The 23,394-nt window shown below is 45.6% G+C and overlaps 1 protein-coding gene across 1 annotated transcript in view; it reads right to left on the reverse strand.

Moving 5' to 3' along the window:
* The window catches only part of LOC110592463 (SV2 related protein), a gene marked incomplete at its 3' end in the record, with an annotated part of 62,109 nt that overhangs the window by 17,626 nt on the left and 21,089 nt on the right, over nucleotides 1-23,394 (reverse strand). Inside the window, exons 4-6 of the mRNA XM_044921146.1 lie at nucleotides 22,271-22,369; nucleotides 18,353-18,424; nucleotides 8,189-8,313 (exon numbers count right to left, since the gene is read on the reverse strand). Coding sequence (XP_044777081.1) covers nucleotides 8,189-8,313; nucleotides 18,353-18,424; nucleotides 22,271-22,369 — 296 coding nt within the window. The remainder of the gene's footprint in view (nucleotides 1-8,188; nucleotides 8,314-18,352; nucleotides 18,425-22,270; nucleotides 22,370-23,394) is intronic.

Raw genomic sequence — 23,394 nt, forward strand, 5'->3', positions numbered from 1 at the left:
CCCTCCCTTCTTTCCCTCTTTTCTTCCTTCCTCCCTCGCCCCTTCCTCCCTCCTTCCTTCCTCCTTCCCTCCCTCCCTTCCTTCTCTCTTTCCTTCCTTCCTCTCCCCCTCCCTCCTTCCTTCCTTCTCTCCTTCCTTCCTTCACACATGCAACACACTGCTCATGTTCCACCCATAAAAATGCCCCAACTCTTGCCACTTCCACGCGTGCCTGTCCAGTTTCCAATTGTCAGTACCTGTAACTCTCCCCTGAGTGCTTTCTCTGGTTATTAAAGCTTACTCTGCCAACCTCTGTGGCAGACCAGGAGTGCCAAGGAATTTAAACTTCCCAGGAGCATCTCTCAACAAATGACATCTCCCTCGTCCCTTGAATGGGACAATCTGGAGATGCGTGCTGAAGGATCTCCCAGACTAAACTACTTGCCCTAGCATCTCTGTGTCACGATCTGCTTTCAATAAGACAGTTTGGAAATCTTCCCATATTAATATACGTATATTTACTGCATTATTTTTAAACAGCTGCAACCCTGTGGATTAATAGATTGTTTTCAATTTCTTGTTTTTGCCACCTCTGCCACAAGAAACATTTTTTCTTGTAATTGTTGTGTCCCACACCGGCCATTATTTATAGCAATTCATTATGAAAACGAGCTGTTTGATCTTCATCCAAAGTGTGGTGGTTATTACAATCACACTGAAGAATAAAAGAATGAGCAATGAAAGTAGCAATGCCAAGAAGCAGTTGATACTGGTGTCAATAAATTCCTGCTGAAAATAATCACATTTACAGCACTTGGCAATTAGAGATTTGCCATTTGGATCACATGCTTGGAAAGAAGTGACCTGTGATCTCCATTTGGCATTTCTGTTTGGTCTGGAGGGGAAAGAGCAGTGCCAAGGACAGGTTTGTGAGCAAGCTCCATCTAGACACCAATCTGAAGAATCTTCTGAGGAGGTCTCAAGGTGGAACAGGTGGGCAGCTACCTGGAGTATTAGTCTTCAAGCGTGGCTAACACACAAGCAGGGTGCCAGCTGAGGCAGGGTTTCTTCTCAGTCTCTTAGCTAGGAGGCATTTCTGCTGAAATACTTGGCACCCTCTATCGGAAACTATAATAAACAATCGGCCATGGTGCCTACATGTTTCTTATATATATTTTGTGTATATTTTGCAATTAGAGGCCATGATCATTTTTTGATGCTTATCTGCATTTTCTAAAACAAAAATGTATTACTTGTAATGATAAAAATTAAGTTGCTTCTAATTTTTCCACTTGAGTTAAAGTCTCTTCCTTCTTGATGCTCCTCCATAGACAGAAAAGCTAATTATTTGGCATCCTAAATGTGATCCTCTTTTCTGTCTTAATTAAAGGGAACAGAAACCACTCAGAATTTCCAGTTCTATGTCCCAGAATCATCTCCAGATGAGTAACCGGGGACCCTGTGGACATTAATGATTTACCAGGACTTTCTGACTCTATAAGTTGAGAATCCTTTCAGGACATCTGTTCAAATGTAAGAACTTTGGCATTAGATGGGTGTGGATTTGAACCCAGTTTCTCCACATGGTAGATGGTCTGCACAAGGTGCTTTACTATTTTCCCTCCCTGTGTCTTGCTTCCCTGCAGGTCACTCCATGCAAAGTCTACTTCCCCATCCCTTGAATCTGGGCCTTGAGACTTGCTCTTATTCAATAGAATGCTGCAAACGTGATATTGTGCTAGTTCCAAGCTTGGGTCCCAAGAAGCTCTACAGCTTTTGCTTGCTCACTTGGACCCCTGCCCGGGGGCCACGTGACCAGCTGAAGTTTGAGAGGCTTGTGGAGCATAGATGAGGCAGCTGTGGCCATGTTAGCCCAGCCAGCCCCCATCCAATTCACCAGGTGATTGGAGACACATGAATGAGCCCTGCTGAGCTCAGAACAGCCATACTGCCCAACTGCAGAATCATGAATTCAATAAATTGTTGTTAAGCCATAAATGTCGGGGTGGTTTGTTACAAAGCAAGAGGTAATTCCACGCTCTATTTAATAACCATCTGACCTTAAGCAAGCCACTTAATGATCTCTGAGCCTCAGTTTTCTCTTCTGTAAACTGGGGATGATAGGGTTGTCAGTGAACAAGATGAGCACTTAGCATAGTGCCTGGCACTTGGTAAGCACTCAGTGGACATTGTGATGATGATCATCATCACTATTAATGTTACTATCGCTATCACCAAGGACCAATATAAACACCTACTTTGGGTGAAGAAATAAAGGAAAGAAGAAAAAGAGGGATGGGGCACCTGGCTAGCTCAGCCGGCAGAGCATGCGACTCTTGATCTCGGGGTTGTGAGTTCAAGCCCCACATCGGGTATAGAGATTACTTAAAAATAAAATCTTTTGGGGCGACTGGGTGGCTCAGTCGTTAAGCGTCTGCCTTCGGCTCAGGTCATGATCCCGGGGTCCTGGGATCGAGCCCCGCATCGAGCCCCGCATCGAGCCCCGCATCGAGCCCCGCATCGGGCTTCCTGCTCAGCAGGAAGCCTGCTTCTCCCTCTCCTACTCCCCCTGCTTGTGTTCCCTCTCTCGCTATCTCTCTCTCTGTCAAATAAATAAATAAAATCTTTAAAAAAAAATTAAAAAATAAAATAAAATAAAATCTTTTTAAAAATTATAAAATTAAAAAGAGGGATAGAGGGAAGCATAAAAAAAAAGCACAGATCAGAGCTGAGGGATGGGCTCTTTATTGATAATATAGTTTATAGATAAGATGATGTGCGTTAACTAAAATTATTGAGGTGATCATTTTGCAAGATAGGTAAGTCAAGTCATTAGGCTGTACACCTTGAATTCTGGATGTCAATTACACATTGATAAAACTGAAAGAAAAACAATTTTTGATTTAATTTTTAAACAATTTTAATTTTAAATAATAAAATTCGTATTTATACTAAAAATTCATTATAAGGACTTCTTGTTGTTGCACTTTTAAAAATTATACAGCAAAGTTTTACTCATTTGGTTTTGTGAGGTGGTGCAAAGCCTAAATGAATGGAAACTCTTGGTTGCATTTAATTACATAAACATATCTTCAACTAAAAAAAAATCTTCAACTAAAGGTTTCCAAAAAATGAACCTAGGGGAGCCATTATTATAAGGAGCTAAGAACATTGCATAATTAAGCCATGATTATTTTTACGGAAATGGCTGGAGTGGAAGTTCTGGGAAGCCTGTGGCTCTCTTGGGTTGCTAAATATTTCTTCTGTAATTTTGTTTCTGTTTTTATTTGCTCTCCTCATGGACAAAAGAGCTGTAGAGTGGGGTATTTAAGAGAATATGTTTGCAGGGTCAAGTGATACTTAAATCTGAGCTCTGCCCTTTGTTAGCTGTGTGGTCTTGGGCATGTTACTTAATTTTTAAAACCCCAGTTTTCTTATCTGTAAAATGGGGATAATAATACCTGTGTCTTGAGGTTTTGAGAGTTTTAAAATGGTCATGTGGATACTAGCTCAGTCAACAAACAGAAGGGCTGTAGTAGGGTTAAGTAAAGGAACAGCTAAGTGGGGAGGCATGACATTTGGGGGGTGGATGTAGGGAGCAGGCAGGCAAGCTGAGGACGCTCATGACGGAAGGGTAAGGGGCAAAGGCCCTCCCAGCTGCTTTGTGTCCGTAATTTTATTCCCCTGGTGTCCTGTCCTCTCTCCCTGAAGATCTTTCCCCTTTGCAGTTTTAGGAGGTGGGTTTTCTCTCTTCCAGTTACTCTGCCATTAGAATCCCATCTGCCTACCATCTTCCAGAGGTTCCTCAAAATTTCTGATTGGCTGGTGGCACCCTTTTCTTGCTTTCCAGCCCTGTTATAGGTCTATTCTATTTCTTACATCTTTGATGACATTTCCAGAAACTGTGGAGAAGAAGAAATAGAAAATAACGTTTCTTATTCCACCATTTCAGACAAGAATCCCTGGACATTCTGAATACGTAATTCCTGTCCCTTCCCTCTTGAGGGAAGAAAATCCAGGTAACTATTTGGAGGCTGGTTCTGCTGTCATTTCCCTGGGAAAGGAATTTAATATGTACTTCTGTGAGTACATTCCTTCCAGCCTAGGAGAAAACTCTACCCTAGTCAATGAATGGCTCATGAATGGAACAGTGGCTATGTCTGCAGGATTTCCTGGAGTTGGTCCAGGCGTGGACGACATTGGCCACAAGCTCCTGCCAGCCCAGATTTATGGGCTTGGCTTAATGGCCTCTGCCTCAAGCTCCGGTGGTTTTTAAGCCCATCCTAGGTCCAGGAGTGTATGTCAGATGTCTACTCTGCAGAGCCATGGAGGGATCAATAATGAATAGGGAAGGAAGGACTGGAGAGAACTGCGAGCCACTTGATGCCCTTCCAGCCTCTAAGTGGCAGGAAGAGTCTGGGGATTTGTTCCTGTGTTCACTCCATGTGAGTATATCTCCCGTCCCCATTTACTCTTTCCATAATTACCCATGGAGTCCAACATCCATCACACTGACACCTGAGCTTCACAGCCTTTGACAGACCCGACACGTGCTAACATTCACTGAGCGCTCTGCTGGGCACTGTCCCGGGCACCTCACATGTATTGTCATGTAATATTCTAAGTGACCCCATGATGTAGGTATGCTATTATCCCCATTTTAGAGATAAAGAAACTGAGGCACAGAAAGGTTTAGTGACTCGCCTAAGGGCACACAGCTGTTATGTGACAGAGTCAGGATTCGAATCTGGTAGTCATGATCAAGTCACACTACTTCAGCGTTAGCCTTACTCTTCTACGTGCCCTCTCCCAGTCTTCCCCAACAGTGACACTCAACAGGCTCAAGAAGCCAGCCAGTGAACTGTTACCCTCGAGAGGCAATTGGGCCAGATCCTCGGGCACCAACGCACATCTGCCAGCAACAGAGACCAACGCAGAGCCCCAGGATGGAGCCATCCCATGTCATGTGATGGTGAATTATTTATACTGGACATCTTCCATTGTGGAAGGAGCAGTGACTCATCTTGATGGAACTGGCACATATTCTGGGTATCGGTTTGCCTTTCCTGCCCACGGGGCCCAGATAGCACCACTATCTGAGGGCTTTCCAAGTATTTGACTCATTGACACAGAATCCCACATTACAGTGCTTGGGACCAAGGGAGCCGATACATAACAAAGGAGATGCAGCAGTGGGTATAGGACCATGGAATCCACTGGTCCTATCATATCTTATGGTACCTTGCAGCTGCTGGCCTGACAGGGGGATGGAGCAGCCTCTTGAATGTGCCACGGAGGCATCGGCTTAGAGATGATGCTCTATGAGGATGGGATACTGTCTTGCAGGACACAATATACCCTTAAATCAATCCCCATCATATGTGCAATGTAGAAGGAATATGTCATTCTGAAATCAAAGGGTTGAAGGAGGAATTTGTACTTGCCCCACGTGTGGGGTTAGAGGTCCTGGTTCCCAGAGAGGGCATGCTCCCCCAGGGGATTCTTTCCCTGCAAGAATCCCATTCAACTTTAGGCAAAGTCTCCCACTTAGTAACTTTGGGTTCCTTGTATCAAGAAAGAGAGTTAGCATTCTGTCTGAGGAGTTGACCCTGAGCATCAGGAGGTGGTAGGGCTGCTGTTATCTAATGGGGCACCCAGGTGATACACTGGACATCTTTTGGTAACCCCCTGCCCAATTTTGGTGTTAAGTGGACAAGCAGCAGCTACAGCCTGGGAAGGACACGGTGACTCAGGCATGGGGTCTGGATCATCCCACCGGGTAAACCATCTCGATCGCAGAAGTGCTGGCCAGAGGTGACGGGAACCTAGAATGAGTAGCAAGGGAGGGACATACTGGGCATCAGTGGTAGCTGGGAGACCAACAGCAATAGCAGGGACTTTAGTTTATCCCACTAGCCATCCTCTTCTAAGTCTTCAGGGAAAAGACCAACCAGAATCCTGGAGAAACTGTTCCCAGATGGGATGGGCTCATTATATGAAGCAAGGGGATCCAAGAGGTGCAAGGGGTGGGCTGTGGCGGGCGCTGTGATGTACCACCTGGACTCACCCTTCAGGACGGAGGCACACAGTCCCTCTGGAATGACCAGGAATGTTACCTGCTAAGAGCTCAGAATTGGGTCCTTGGCAGGAATTTCTTGATCCAAAGCAGCTGCCTTGCCCAAGGTCATGCTCCCTCCTTGAGGGCAGCCCATGTCCAATGTGGCTGATGTGAAGGTACAAAAGTCCAGCTCCCATGCCTCATTTTGGAACAACTCTAAGAAGCCATCCCAGCTCTGGAACCCCTACAGGGTCCGCTGTGCTCAACTCCTCCCTCTGCCCATTCAAGCTGTACTCACTTCCTTGCCGGTGTTGATCTCAATAACCACTTGCACACTAATCTCCATCTCGCATTCTGTTTTCCGAGATCCCCACCTATAACAGGGACCATGTCTGTCTTGCTCACTGCTGTATCCCCAGCATCTAGTACTAGGCCAGTGCCATAGTAGGTGCTCAAGAAATACTGGTTGAATAAATGAATAAACTGGTCCCTGTGGGAAATTTCCCTAAATTATTGCAACAGGAATTATTATTCCTTACCTTCAACTCACTCTACCCAGCATTGCCAGATTAATACTTCTAAAGTACCTCCCCCACTCAAGAACTCTCAGTGGCTCCCCACTGCCTGTAGGCAATCCCTTTGGCCTGGCATTCAAGACCTCTAGGAAGCTTGCCCTGGTCTACCTGTCCAACCTCAGCTTTTAGTTCTCACATATCTCACCGCAACAAACTAATCAGAATGGACCATTAGCCTTCCTTGGACTCAGCTATGGCTTCCTCTTTTCATTCAGGTCCCTTCCTGTGAAATATCCCACATCATCCCCAATCTGCCTCTGGGTCTTTCCCAATCCTTTACATCCTTAATAGAAAGGCAGTACAATGCAATTGTTAGAGCCTCGGCTCTGGAGTTAGAAGGCCTGAGTTCAGATTCTAGCTCTGCCTCTTCCTGGCTGTGTCACCCGGGGCAAGTCACTTTACCTCTCTGTGCTTCAGTTTCTGTGTCTGTGAAATGGGATGAATAATATAATTTACTTAGGATATTTTGGGGGGATTAAATGAAATAGTCTAGGGGCCAGATAGTAAATATTTTCTCTACTGGGACTACTCAACTCTGTGGCTGTATATGAAAATGGGCATAGTTAATATGTAAATGATGGGTGTGTCTGTGTTCCAGTAAAACTTTATAAAACCAGTCAGCAGGTTGGATACAGACCACATACCATTGTCTGCCAATCTCCCAGGACAGAGTAACTTATTCCTACAACTGTGACTACTCAGTACTTTGACAAAAGCACCAACAAACTAACACTCGATTTGCATATGGTTACGCCCACCCCTGCCTTGAGCTTAGGTTAGAGCGGGGTGGGGGGCCTTGTTCCCCTCATGATGGTTAAGAGCATGGATGCTGTAGGCAGACAGACTCGGGTTCTTAGTTCCACTACATACCATATGACTTGGGCAAATGATCTCACCCATTGAGTCTCGGTTTCAACTGTAAAATGGAGATTACAATCACTTGATAAACACATACCTCCCGGGGCTGCTGTGAAATGTCCAAGAAAAATGTCCAATCAATGCTAGATCTATTAATTTTTATTATTATTTCACATTTATGACCTTCCAGCTATTGTGTTGGGTTTTTTTTTAAGATTTTATTTTATCTTTTAAAAGATTTATTTATTTGAAAGAGAGAGAGAGGAGAGAGAGAGAGCAGGAATAGGAGGAGCAGAGGGAGAGAGAATCCCAAGCAGGCTCTACACTGAATATGGACGGAGCCCGATATGGGGCTCGATTCCAGGACCCTGAGATCACAACCCTAGCCAAAACCAAGAGTCAGATGCCTAACTGACTGTGTCACCCAGGTGCCCCTTAAGATTTTATGTTTAAGTAACCTCTACACCCAATATGGGGTTCGCACTTACAACCCCGAGATCGAGAGTCACATGCTCCAGTGACTGAGCCAGTCTGGTGCCCCTATGGTGTTGCTTTTGTACTGTCAATCATTACAATTCTGATAACGGTAGTCCTCTCTGGCTGCATTATACCTTGTGATACCAGAAGCCCAAGTGTACCATCTCTGCATCCCCCCCAAGGCCATGAACATTGTTGACTGGCTGTCTTGCTGGATGGCCAGAGCTGGGCATTTACTTACGACTGGGGGACCCCTCCAATCCCGAAGCCCACCAGGCCCCGGAGCACCAGGATCCAGCTGTACACGGGTGCGAAAGCACTGAGGATGCCATAGTACAGAGTCCAGAGCACGCTGATCTTCAGCCCCTGCAGAGAAGGAAGACACCAAGTCACCGGGCTTCTCAACACTGCCAGGCCACATGGCCCCTGAACCTGTTGAAAGCCATCAATGGGGTCATGCTAAACAGTAATCCACACAGGCAAGGGAATACCAGGGATTCTCTGTGGGATGCTGCCAACCCCTGAGGGCGGGTGGTGTGGGAAAACTGTGGGACATTCTTGGTTGTCCCAATGATTGGCATTTAATATATAGGGCCCTGAGATGTTAGATGCCCCACAGCGCACAAGACTCAATAAAGACTTGTCTTGCATCCTGCACCATCGCAAATGGAACTTTCTACTTGACTCTCAATGCAGGTGAAAACTCTATGATTGGGGCGCCTGGGTGGCTCAGTTGGTTGGGCGACTGCCTTCGGCTCAGGTCATGATCCTGGAATCCCTGGATCGAGTCCCGCATCGGGCTCCCTGCTCGGCAGGGAGTCTGCTCCTCCCTCTGACCCTCCCCCCTCTCATGTGCTCTCTCTCACTCTCTCTCTCAAATAAATAAATAAAATCTTTAAAAAAAAAAGAAAGAAAACTCTATGATTATCTGCACCTTGACCTTCACTCTATTTTATATAGAAATAAGATTTGGGGGAGGGGCATAGTTTGAATATACACTTAATTTTTCGGGAATGCAACTTCTAGGTAAATCAAAGGAAGTTTGTGTGTGCTTTGATCTGGAACTTTACAAAATTGCTCATCATTTCAGAAAGCCATGTTGTTAACAGCAACACTGCATATGGTATTTGAGTCACTGAGGGAACACTTCAGTATCTGTCTGCATTCACTGGGTTTCTATGTGTATCTATGAATAGACTGATCTAAATCTATTTCAAAATGTCAAATATAAAGAAAAAAGCATCAACAAAATTCAGTTAAATACAAGCTTATTTATAATCAGGGACAAATATTAACTACTTCCTTTTATTATCTAGGCAATTGTGCATGCATATTTGCATATTGAAAATAAACCTTATTTAATTAATTGCCTCCTTTAAAAAAATCCTCCATCATATCATACTTGGGGCATTATACCTGATTTATTATTTTATTTTTTTATACCTGGTTTCTTTTAAAGATTATACAAGTGCCTACTTTATTTTTGAAATTATTTCTGGATAATTAAGGGGCATTATTAAAAGTTCTCATAACAATTTCTAAGTAAAAGGAACATTGCTTTTGATGGGTTGAGAACCACCTAAGGACACAATGCTACAAGACAAACATGCATATTCCTGCAGTGTTAATTACTCTTAGAGATTGAGAAAAAATTAAGGGTGAATGCAATTTAAAATGTTATTTTTATATCAAAATGAACACCCAACATATTATGGAGTAGAACACAAATTTTACATGGATTTTAGACCTGCAACATGGTGTCTGGGCAGGTCTCTCTCTGCAGTAATTCTCCCAGATCCAGCTTTGAGTTCATTCTCCTGTCCCCCTGGGGACACTTCAGGAGGAAAGTGTGAAGCACACTGATTTTAGATTTAAAATTTAAATGAACTGGGGCACCTGGCTGGCTCAGTCGGAAGAGCATGCGACTCTTCATCTCAGGGTTGTGAGTTCGAGCCCCAAGCTGGGTGTAGAGATTACTTATATAAACTTAAATGAATTAAAAGGGACAAGAGAAGAAATCTGTAGGTCTGCCAGATGATTTCCAGTCTCTTGGAAAATGATTTTAAGTGGGAGAGGGAATATTTTAAATAACTTGCATTAGCTTGCAAGAAAGTGATTTCTTTTTCATTTCAATCATTATTCTTCTGATTAAGTCCAAGAGAAAGAATCCATGTGGAGCTAGTCTGTCTTTAATACCTTTTTATTTTTTTATTTTTTTTTTGTAGTTTTTAATTTTATTATGTTATGTTAGTCACCATACAATACATCATTAGTTTTTGATGTAGTGATCCACGATCCATTGTTTTCGTATAACACCCAGTGCTCCATGCAGTACGTGCCCTCCTTAATACCCATCACCGGGCTAACCAATCCCCCCTCCCCCCTCCCCTCTAAAACCCTGTTTGTTTCTCAGATCCATAGTCTCTCATGGTTCATCTCTCCCTCCAATTCCCCCCTCCCCATTTTCCCCTTCCTTCTCCTAATGTCCTCCATGTTATTCCTTATGTTCCACAAATAAGTGAAACCATCTGATAATTGACTTTTCTGCTTGACTTATTTCACTTAGCATAATCTCCTCCAGTCCCATCCATGTTGATGTAAAAGTTGGGTATTCATCTTTTCTGATGGCTGAGTAATATTCCATTGTAGATATGAACCACATCTTCTTAATCCATTCATCTGTTGAAGGGCATCTCGGCTCTTTCCACATTTCGGCTATTGCGGACATTGCTGCTATGAACATTGGGGTGCATATGGCCCTTCTTTTCACTACATCTGTGTCTTTGGGTTAAATACCCAGGAGTGCAATTGCTGGGTCATAGGGTAGCTCTATTTTTAAATTTTTGAGGCACCTCCACACTGTTTTCCAAAGTGGCTGTACCAACTTGCATTCCCACCAACAGTGTAAGAGGGTTCCCCTTTCTCCACAACCTCTCCAACATTTGTTGTTTCTTTCCCTGTCCATTTTTGCCATTCTAACTGGTTTAACACCTTTTTAAACACTCACTAAGCTCTCTTTTTTAACAAACAGGGCAGAGGGACAACTGTAACCAATTAGAATTTAGTAACTGTTTTATTTTCACCCTATTTATTTTTGCAGATATTTCCTATTTAGGGCAATTGCTACTGATTTCCTATTTAAGACTCTCTATAAAGTTTCCTTTTTCAAAAACATGCATTTGAGGGTTTTTTTTTTTTTAAGATTTTATTTATTTATTTTAGAGAGAGAGCACTCGGGAGTGGGGGGGAGGGGCAGAGGGAGAGGGAGAGAGTATCTCAAGCAGACTCCCCACTGAGCATGGAGATCATGACCTGAGCCAAAATCAAGAATCTGACACCCAACCGACTAAACCACCCAGGTGCCCAGGTTTGTTGTTGTTGTTTTTAAGATTTTATTTATTTTATTTTATTTTTGAGATTTATTTATTTCAGAGAGAGAACACACAGTGGGGGTAGAGGCAGAGGGAGAGGGAGAGAATCCCAAGCACACTCCTCGCCAAGGGTGGAGTCTGACCCAGGGCTCAACCTCACCACCCTGAGATCATGACCTGAGCTGAAATCAAGAGTTGGCCTCTTAACCGACTCAGCCACCCAGGTGCCCTGTTTTGTTTTTTTAATGAAATGGGTATAGAGATCAATATTAAGTACAAATTATTAAAAGCTAGGGCATTTCTGCACCCCTAAAACGCATAACTATGAAATCAGTAACTTGCCATATATACTTACTTCCTTTCTTTTGGCTTAAGCTAACTTAAGAGGGGTTTGCTTCCTTGGAATCCAAGGAGTCTTGAATCAGAAATAGGACATCATTAGGGACACCTGGGTGGCTCAGTCAGTTAAGGGTCTGCCTTCGGCTCAGGTCATGATCCTGGCGCCCCAGGATGGAGCTCCGCATTGGGCTCCCTGCTTAGCTGGGAGTCTGCTTCTCCTTCTCCTTCTGCCCCTCCCCCTGCTCCTTCTCTCTCTCTTCCTCACTCTCTCTCTCTCAAATAAATAAATACAATCTTAGGGGGAAAAAAAAAAGAAATAGGACATCATTAGCAGCAGAGAAAATGAAAAGAGGGAAAACAGAGCAGGAGGAGAGGAGAGGATAGAGAAGAGGGCACCAAGACTGGCGCCTGAGAGCTAAGCCTCCCTCCAGGGACTGCCTGGGAGCTGCGTCATCCCGTTGGGGTTTCCGCGTGACCCCATGCCAGGCAACAAAGACCTGCATGTGACCTATTCTGTAGGGTCACAGCAGACTGCATCTGGCTCTGCACTTGCCTGCTGATGCCAGGGCTTTCCAGCTGGCCAGGACATGTGGACTCAGCAACCATTTGTGAGTATCATCATGGCTACGCAAAGACATTGGCGCTGCCAGCAAGCCCCATCCAAGCACCGCTCTGGACTCTGCAGAAATGTCTCCTGGGCTTTTGAGCTTTTTATTAACCACACTTGTCATTCTGCTTAACATCTGTCCTGCCTTTCAGATTGTTGGCCCCTTCTCCCCCGCCCCCACCCCTCTCTTCCTCTCTCTCCTTTTCTTCCTTCCATATTCATTTACCGAGCATCCCCTGTATGCCAGACTCTAGAGATAGAAGCACAGACATTATGCATTCATTAAAAATTGCTCATTCAATTATTCATTTAACAGTAAACATATATCAAGTGCCTGCTGTATGCCAGGCACTAGGAATGATGCCATATGTTATTCATTCATTCCATATACATGTATCAGACACCTGCTGTGCGCCTAGCACTAAATGGACGATATGCATCATTCATTCAATCATTTGTTCCATACGCATGTATTGAGCACCTGTCACAGGCCTGGCATACATTGAGTGCCTGCTGTTTGCTAAACACTGGACCTTGTCTTGGGCTATAGCAGGGAAGGTGACAGCCAGAGTCTCTGACTTCATGGACCTTTCATTCCCGTTTTGCAAATCGCTGTCCCATCATTATGCAGGGCCCTCACAGCGGCCCGTGGAAAGAGGCTGCTATTTCCAGTCCTATTTCACAAATTAGCCCAGTGAGGGTCAAAGCAGTTGAGTGATTTGTCCAGAATCAGCAGAGTCAAACCTGGAGTCAGGACTTCCAACCCTGAATGGCGTACTTTGAACGAGCCACTCCCCTCCTCCTGGGCCTTTGATGGCTCCCATTGCCTCTGACAGAGAACATACATGATGGTGTCATGCAGCAAGGACAGGTGGGTATGGGTGAATGCAAGAGAACTTGGCCTCTGTTGTCAGCCTCTACTCAGCCCTAGCCAAAAGTTGCCATCACAGAATGGGGATCCCGGGTTGCCAAATAGCTCAATTAAAAAAAAAAAAAAGACAACCCACAACTCTTTATTTTTATGAATAATACATTATTTTTTAAACAGAGGCAGCTGATTCAAAATCCTGTACAGCATTGCATGGGTTAAATAAAACACATCTGTAGACCGTGTTAGGTTCATGGCTCACTGGTTTACAACCTGTAGCCTGGAAAGCCTTCAAGCTTCTGCTCCAAGAAGCTGAAGGTCTTGCCACCACTTGGGTGCCAGGTCTGCAGCCTCCAAAAGGAGCATGCTGATGTTATGATCATGAGCATTGCTCGCCCCTGGAAGGCTGTCAGCTCCGCGCCCCTCGTGTCCTCTGGGCATGCCCAGGAAAAGGAAAATAGTCATGGAGCAAGGAGGCCTGGGGATCTTCAAAATATTGAGAGGAGAGGGCTGTTGCCTGCCAGCCACCTCCCTTTCCCTCCTTACAGATAACATGAACCTATAGCTTTTGAACTAGCTAGCGACCTGATCATATTCTGAAATGTTTCTTCTTTGAGCCGAAGCCAATAATAGTTACCATTGATCATGGGCTAACCATGGGTCAGTAAATACTGTTTTAAGTGCATTACTTCCATTTCTCATATAACCCTCCCAGCAACCCTCTGAACTATTGCTCTTGTCAACCTGATTTTACAGATGGGGAAACTGAGGCTTAGAGTGGTGAAACAATTTGCTTAAGGTTCCCTCGCTCGACGGAGGGGATGGAGCATCTTCATCCCGGCAAGGCCACACACCCACAGCTGCCCTTCCTTTGTGAGGCTGCCATAAGCCCCCAGGGTGTAGAAGCTTCTGTAGGAATCAAAGTGGCCCACTGAGTTCTAACCCCTTACGTGAGTCCCTTGCAGAGTCATGCAGTGGACGCCCTCCCAGAAGCCTCCCAGCTGGGCGGAGGCAGATCAAGGAGCTAGGAGGAGATTCTTGGCACTTGCTAAAGCTCGCCAGCTGCTAGGCTCACCCTCTGTTTCTGGAGGAGTTCTACAGAAGCTTTATAATTAGAACCTGATCCATCCTCCCTGTGGTTGGGCCAGAATTCCCTGCAGGGAAGAGGGGGCCCTGCAGTCTGGGGGCGCTTTTCTCTTCTCTCCGGTCGGGAGAGCTAGAGGACCACTCTATAGGCACCCTCTTAGGCTTCATCTGTTTGGAGTGGATGAATGTTGAACTGCTCAACTGAACTCGGGGGTACAATTCAGTTATGTCTCCCAGCAGCCACGGATGTGGTCTCTGGAGCCAGACACACCTGCATTTTAACACTGGCATGGCCATTTATTGTCATGCGCTTGGCAAATGATAGAAACTATAATGGGCATTTATGAATTACTTCCTCTGGGCCAAGAGCTTTCTGTGCAAAGGCCCATTGACTCCTAGAATGCCTCTATGGAAGGGATACTATTATTATCTGACTAACAGATGAGGAAACTGAGGCACAGGGAGGTTGAGTAACTTGTTCAGGGTCATGCAGCCTGCCTGTAGAGGAGCCAGGATTTGAACCTTGGCAGTCTGACCTCAGAGTCCATGCTTTCACAAGGATGGCACGTGAGCATTTCATTTGTCCAAATGAGCACCGGAGGTAAATAGGAAATTAGGGTGGAGCAGTCCCAGGTGATGCAATAAGATGATGCAGAATGAACTCTCCACAATAGTGCAACTTGGCATCACCTGTGCATTCACCCTGAAGCCTGGTTTCTCAAACCTGATGCCCTTCACAGTTTGGAACGTCCTGTGGACTTTGGGAAATCGAGCAGAATCTCTGACTCACTAGGTGCCAGGAGCACCCCTCCCCTCCATTGTGACAACCAAAAAAAAACATCTCCAGACATTGCTGAGTGTCCCCCCGGGAGGAAGGGGGAGACAAAAATCTGCCTACTCCCTCCCCCAGCGAGAATTACTGTTCTAGAAGTTGCCAAAATGTGTTCAGAACTCACAAGATTCAGTAAATGGCATTACTGAAAACCCATCTAGGAATCGTTTTAAAATCTGAGCTCTAGTTTTCTCCTCATCATAAAACGAAGACATCTACATCCCATACCTCCTGGGAACACCGTAGGCACGACTGACGTTAGTGGCAGAATGAGCACGCTCTTCTGAAGGATGTCAGGATCGTAAGCTAAGGACATTTTGGGGCTTCTCGGTAAACAGAGAACACTCATCAGTAAACAGAGATCACTCATCAGTAAACAGAGATCACTCATCAGTAAAGTCCCTTGCTGGTCTGGAGAGGATGAGAGCGGCAGAGAGTGGCAACAAGGAGATCTGATTTTCATCCATCCAGCTCAGCCACTCGAGAAGTATTTATGGAGTGTCTGCTATAAGGCAGGTGCTCTGCCAGGTGCCCGGGGCCACCTCGGGGAGCAAAACAGGCACAGCCACGTTCCGCATGGGGTTTACTGCACTCACCTGGCCACCCTCCCGCCCCTGGCAGACATCAGTAATCGATCACAGCACTGTCCCACTGAGCCTTCCCACTCCTCAAGTCGAACAGACACACAGGGGACAACAAACCCATTTGCCCTTTAGTTCCAGGAATTCAATAAATGATAGCTGTTACTATCAGCTATTACTAATCCAATCTCCCCTGACATAAATAAGGAAACTGAGGCCCCAAGAAGGGGGAGTAACTTGCTTTAGTCACCTAGTGGCAGACCCGGGCTCCAAATGCAGGCTATTTTCACTCCTTCCCCCCTGTATTCCTCATGGCTTCATGATTCAGCAATTGGGTAACAGAATTTGGGGCACAGTAAAGTTCCTTGTGACGGGTTCCTGCATTTTTGTGTGTGCATATGCATGTTTGCCTCAAGAGCAAGTAAATAAAAAACGTTTTTAGGCAGAGACAGAGGGACAAGTCGTCCACCCCATGCCCAGTCTGCACAGGAAGAGGCCACATGAAGACTTTAGAAGAGCTTTCGCCTTTGATTATTTTAAAACTGCAAAGGCTAACGTTAGGTCCAGCCTCAGCCACACATTTGCAGTTTTCAATGCCGAAGTGCCACCCAAGAATGGCTCTGCTTTATTTTAAGAGGGCTTCCCTTTCCTCCCTCCCTCCCTTCCTGCTTTCTTCCTTTCCTTCCATCCTCCCTCCCATCCTTCCTGCCTTCTTCCTTTCCTTCTAACCTCCCTCCCTTCTATCCACCCTTTCTTCTATCCCTCCCTCCCTTCCTCCTTCCTCCCTCCCTCCCTCTCTCCAGCTCTGGCTCTGTTCTATCTTCCAACCAGAAAATTGCTGACGCAATGACTTACACCCTCCAGAAAAAGGAAGGGGGTGGGAGGGGGTGTATGGACAGAGTTTAGAGAGCTACAGCCTGAAAACCAGAGTCACCCAGGTTCTATTCTCTTTGGAAGGCCTGGAGAGGTCTTCCCAACTGACCTCTGCAGCCTCTAAAACCAACCAGGAGCCCCTGCACCATAATGGCTGCAGTTGGTTTCCTAGCCTGGTCACCTCTGGTCCTGCCCCAGCCACTTATTGGTGGTTTTATAAGTCAATGTCTCCCAGGTGCCTGCTGGCCCACGTGTTTCCTGTCCAGCCACAGTGGGAGGGGCTGCAGCTGGACTGCACTGTTCAACCATCCATCCATCCATCCATCCATCCATTGAGCCAACATACATTGATTGAACATCTACAGATTCAAGCCATAGCATCATGGTTAAGGCAAGAGTCTAGACTTAGAAGGAGTGAGACCTGGCTGTGTGACATACAAACTGCGTGGCTTGGGCAAGTTGCCCACCCCGCGCCTCAGTTTCCCCTTCCATAAAATCAGATTGATAATAGTACCTGGGTTTGGGTGAGCTGATGCATGTATCATGCTTGGTACAGGGCTCTACATACAAGGCACTGTGTTATTTTCAGTCTGTGGCATGCTGGTTACAGTGGACCCCACCTGTTACCTCCTCAGCATCCATCTCTCCCTTCCTCTTTCCTAACAGAGTTCTAAGTTTGTTTAGATATCTACACTAGTCTAAGTCAGTTCTCAAAGTATGGGCCCCAGACCAGCAGCATCAGCACCCCTGGGAACTCCTCAGAAATGCCATCATTGCAATCCAGTTCACACGTGTCCTGTGCCTATGATGTGCCTGGCATTGTACAAAGCCATTCAGACCTAGGCTCTCAACGAACCCTCCAATGTAGACTCCGTTATTTTTTTCTTTATACAGAGGAGGAAACTGATGCTCAGAGAGGTCAATTCACTTGCCCAAGGTCACACAGCCAGGAGTGGCAGGGTCACGACTTAACCCAGATCCACCTGATTCCAGAGCCCAGGCATGTAACCAATTACACCACCCTGCCTCTGGAGAAGCTGCAGATCGAGGAGGAGAGTCCAGGAAAGAGAATAATAAAGCAGTCAGGGGGTGCAATCACTCAGAATTGCACAATTAGTCCTGAGCAGGGCACTTAACCAAGTAGAGCTTGCCTAGATTTACAGAGATCTTTTCTCCCATCAGGCCCAAGTTTATAGCTTGGAGGACTGTAACTTCACCTGCTGAAGGATTCAAAGCACCCAGGGGCAGCCTAGCAAAACAAGAGCAGTGTGAAATACAAAGGGGACCATGAAGTCACAAACCGATAAAACAGTAAGAGCTCAATGCGATGCCAGACCTGTAAGTTCCCTCCTTCCTTCTTGTTTACAAATCCATTTCATGTCGTATCTGAGGCTGGGCTTCCCCCAAAGCAGACCCTGACACAAGAATTCTAGACAAACAGTTTATTTAGATGGTGATCCCAGGAGGAGTGGGGAAGGCAGACAGGTTCCCACGGTGGGCCCCGGAGTTCAATGCTGCTGGGATTGAGGGATGATTCATTTAGGGCCAGAAAGTTGACGTCTTTATCTACCAGCCCTTGACTGCCCCCAGCCTCGTGTAAGGGAATGGTGAGTGCCAAGGGGACTGGGGTGGGCACCGATAGCTTCTTCTGCATTCTGAAACGTACACGCTTGGGCCCCACTAGGCATGTGTGATTTCGAGAGTCCACGGCCTCAGAGCAATGTCTTCTCATTGCATTTCGACAGAGCTCATTGGGCCTCCCCAATGCTAAGCAGCACCGTTTTCCTACTTGTCAACGCCACCATGGAGATAACCCAGAGGACATGCACTTAGGAGAGGTCGCCTTACTGTTTTCCTGCCGTACTGGTCTGAGATGTTTCCCCAGAGCGTGGAGCTGGACATCATGCCGACAAAGACTACCTGTGGATGGAAAGACAGGGTCTGTTAGACGGTGACACGTAGTGTCGCAGAGAAAAGGAACAATGACGTGAACCTGTCATATCACATCCTAGTAACGCTAATGAGCCAACATTGGCTGAGATCCTGTGAAGGTACAAACACTGTTCTGTGTGCTTCATGTTATTGTTTAAGCCTCACAACAATCCTGTGGGGTGGGTGATACCTTATCCCCAGGTGACAGAGGAAACCGAGACTCACAGGGGGACGTCCCTTGGCCAGGGTCACACAGGTGTAAGCGGTACAGCCTGGGATGGAATCGGGCAGTGTAACCACGGAGCTGGCATCTTGCCAATTTCTCGCCATAAGATCAAAGGTAGAGTTTGGAGGGTTCGAGAAACAGAAGACAGAAGGTTGGGATGAGAACTGTAAGCTATTTGTAAGAGGAAACACTCATGGAGTGCTCACGGTGTGCCCCGCAATTCACTGTTACCTTGTTAATTTTTGAACAGAGCCTATGAGGTTTGAATTACCATACCCATTTTATAGATGGGGACCCCGAGGCTCAGAGGGTTAAGAAACCTGCTCAGTACCCCAGGGAGAGAGGGTAGAGCCAGGTCTTAAACCAAGGAAGGCTGAGTGGAGCTTTCATCCTTGTGTCCTATCCTTATCCTCTGCGAGTGTGGGACAGCACGCTAAATGCTTTGTACTCACATCTTACCTAATGTTCGTGGTGGCCTTACAAGATGGGTGCCATTATCATCCCCATTTTGCAGATAAGGCAGCTGAGGCCCAAAGAGGTGAAGGCACTGCCCAGTGCTGTCTGACCCCCAAACTGCAGGCATGACCTGGGGCAGCGGGTTGCAAACGGGGGTTACACAGAGGCGGTCGCTCCAACCAGACACGGCTATTCTTAAAGGAATTAATTTCCAGGTCCTCAACTTCCATACAGACTCTTTCCTGAGAACAGGCTAGGGGTCTTGCCTGTTCCCTGCCCCACTCTCCCTTTCTCAACCACCCCGTCTTGCTTCTCGCTACCTCCACCGTGTCACAGGCCAACCAATGCTTTGAGGTTAAACCCTCTAGGATACCTCCAAAGGGACACCAATGACAAGTTACAAATCCTTTTGCGAGTCATCTTGCTTCCAATTCCTTTTTAGTATTTTTAACCAAATTGAAAGAGAGCCTAATCAAGCTGTCAGCAAATTAGATCACTAAAAATAACCTTTCATAAGCAGTTGCTGTGTGCTCTTCAGCATATAACTTGGAAGTTGCTGAAAAAAAACCAAGTGGCGGGCGCCTGGGTGGTTCAGTTGGTTAAGCGACTGCCTTCGGCTCAGGTCATGATCCCGGTGTCCCGGGATCGAGTCCCACATCGGGCTCCCCGCTCGGCGGGGAGTCTGCTTCTCCCTCTAACCCTACCCCCTCTTGCGCTCTCTCTCTCTCAAATAAATAAATAAATAAAATCTAAAAAAAACCCCAAAAAACCAAGTGGCATTAGTTTATTGAGTTATTACAAGACTCCTTCAGTCCCCCCTCAATTTTTATATGAAACAAAGTAAAAATGAAAAATAGGAAAGGAATTGTTGCTAAGCCCTATCTCACTTTAATAGAAAGTCATCATCCAAGAATACGGGATGTAATTGGGAGACGCTCCACACCACTCATTACAAGGTAGATTCCTGATAAAAATTCACTTGTGTTTAACAATTATTTATCAAAAGTAATTCTTTCTTTTTTTTTTTTTAAGTAATGCTTTCTTGTTTCGATCTATTACATATTACTAAAAACTATCATGATAACTCAGTGCAGGAGAAAAATGTCAACACTTAAGAGCCTTATGAGCTCAGAAAATTAAAAGCAATAATTTAAAATTTATGTATTCTGTCCCAGAAAATTCTGACAGGTGATAAATGGCATGGTTTCAAGTAGAGTAAAACATTGCTATGATAAAATGTGGAGATACGGAATGGAAATGCCAGTCCAAGAAGAAAAGAAGACAAGGCAAAATTTCCAAATACTTCTGAAGACCTTATTCATATTATTTTAAAACAGAGGACAGCAGGTATCAGGTAAGTATTTCAATTCCATTGGGCACATTTTAAAAAGTGATATGAAATTTTACTCAATTTTTAAAATGTTTCAATACACCAGAAATCATCGAATCTGCAACCTGCAATTTAAAAACATTTAACATTGGGGTGCCTGGATGCGACTCTTGATTTCGGGATTGTGAGTTCGAGGCCCACGTTGGGTGTAGAGATGACTTAAATAAATAAAACTTAAAAAAAATAAAAACATAAAAACATTTAAGGTCAAAAAAGTTTTTAAAATAAAAATAAGGGGTGCCTGAGTGGCTCAGATGGTTAAGCGTCTGCCTTCGACTCAGGTCATGATCCCAGGGTCCTCGGATCAGGCTCCACATCGGGCTCCCTGCTCGGCAGGGAGTCTGCTTCTCCCTCTTCCTCTGCCTCTCCCCACTGCTCCTGTTCTCTCTCTCTATCTCTGTATCTCTCTGTCTCAAATGAATAAATAAAAAATTCTTTAAAAAAATAAATAAATAAGAGTAAAATAAAGACATTTAATATCCATTTTAAAATCTATGAGTCCTGGGGCCTGCATAGTTTTTAGAAAATTCTTTTCTAGATAACCTAGAGCAAAAATGTTTGAAGATTTCTGTCTTGGGGTGAAGTGTTGCCTTAATCATGTGCTAAGGGATATCCCTGCACCCTGGAAGAATTAAGCATACCCCGCAAACACGCAATTCCCCCATTTTCCCTCCCCGGAGGAGGAGATCTAGGCACAGCAGAACACCAGTTAATACCACAGTAATTACGGTAACCTTGCACCGTATTTCCTATGACAACAATGTGGGTCCCTCTTAGCCTCCTTATGTACATTACGCAGGTAAAGCAACTCCCGCTGCGCTCTAACTTTCCCACAGAAGCTTGGCCAGTAAATGGTCATTGTTACAGCCAAGAAAGGCTCCACACTGCAAAAATACAGCCCTGTGGGTATGCTTCGGGGGGATGTGGGGGGGCGGGTATCAGTGCTGATATCAGGCCTGGTTGCTGAAGGCGCTCAAGCCATTCCAGAACAGTTATAGCATTCTGGGAGGTGCTCCTGGTTAACAATGACTGTACTCTGCCAGCAGTTAGGCTGTGTGACCTTTCGTGAGTGACTTAACCTCTCTGTGCCTCATTTTCCTCAGCTAATAATAGTACCTACCTCCTAGGGTTGTGAGGATTAAAGAGCACAATATATATTATGCATAGATGGCATGCAATATATGTAAAGCCCTTTGCACTGTAAGAGCTCAGGAAATATTAGCTTTTGTACCATTATTATTACCCTCTTATCCAGCCTGACCGTTCCCCTCCCTTTTAGAGGGTTGCCGCTGGACTCCCCTAACAAATATTGAGGGTTCTCCCTCACTCTCCATCAAGTCTTAATTCAGGGAGCAGCACTCCCTACCATTTATTAAACCTCTACTATGTGTCAGGCACAGTGTTGTTTCAATCCTCAGATCACCCTCGTGCGAGAGGAACTGGCATCTCCTTTTTGCCATCAAGTGAGGTTTGGAGGTTTATGTGCAGGTGGGTTCCAACTTCCCAGCAATTGAGCAGAAAGTCTGGGACCCCAGGTCGTGGGTCCCCTGGGTGGAGCAGTGTTGGCTGCAAACCTGCCGGGATATGCAAAGTGCACAGCAGAGTACAAGGAAGCTGGGGTCCCCATTGTTTCCAACCAGGGCTTAATTCTTCCCTGCTGAGCCCTTGGCAGCAGCAAGAGAGGGAGACACCCCACAGAACGCCCTAGGGGATGTCCTGAACGCGCACGACCACACAACCGGAGAGCTGCAGGGCTGCCTACCGAGGTCAGTAACGCAACCTGCCAGCTGGGGAGTCGCCATTCACAGTGTAGCTGTGGTGCAAGGATGCTCAGGATCATCATTTCCATGGCATCGGCCATCTGCAGGGAGGAAGCAAACATCGTGAGGCCAGGATCTGCCCAGGGCTGGGGCCGGCTGCACCCAAGTCCATGACCCCTGGGAGAGCATGCAGAACCGCCCTCTTCCACTGGCTGCTGAGCACCCTTCTGCACATTGAAACACACTGAAAGGTCCGGTAGTTCAAACAGTGTGGTACCACGTGGGCATTGACAAGTAGGCATTTAACATTCTGTGTGTTTCTGTGTTTAAAACAATAGGGGCATTCCCCAAATGAAGTGGGGAAACATTCTATCTCTAAAATCTGAAAAAAAACCTTTTGTAGAGGTAGAGAGACAATGATCTTTTCTCTTCAGCTCAATTAAAGACCAGTTTATCTTTGGTTTATCAACCTCAGGCAGAACTGTCAGTATATTTAACAAGGATGACCTTTTAATACATTAACACACACCAGGAAGTCGCAGTAATTACACATTGTGGTACCTTTATGAGACGAGACAGAAATGAGAGACCAGAAGCAGATCCGCATGGCTGTGGGAATGTGATGGATAATGCAGGTGGCTTTTTAAATTAGGGGGGACAATGATGTGGGGAAACTGGAGATTCATTTGAAAAAATAGGTAGTTTGGTCACCATCTTGCAGCATTCATAAAAGTCAGTTTCAATTGTATTAAAGGTCTAGATGTGTTCTTTGCTAGAGGTGGATTAGGGGATTTTTAACAAGGGATCATGAAACTCTTGAAGCAGGAGGCACATTTTTATTTGTGCATGTTTATCGAGGATGAGCTCCACAGACGACATCATAATCTTATGGCAGCCCTGAGTCCCAAAGGGTTGAGAATCACCACTTAATTTAGCCAGAAACTTCAAATCCACCTTGAGGGCAATCGCCAGCTACACTCAAACTCCTGCCAAGGGCAGATCTTCATGATCACTAGGATCTCGAAACATAAACTTTTGTTGATTCAAGCAAAGGCTCCACGTGGAGGGAACTATGTCCTTCCTTATGGCCCCCGGAAGCCAGCTGGGCAGCATGAGGTTTCCTGGA

This window comes from Neomonachus schauinslandi, chromosome 14, assembly GCF_002201575.2.
Source record: "Neomonachus schauinslandi chromosome 14, ASM220157v2, whole genome shotgun sequence".
NCBI classification, from domain to species: Eukaryota; Metazoa; Chordata; class Mammalia; order Carnivora; family Phocidae; genus Neomonachus; species Neomonachus schauinslandi.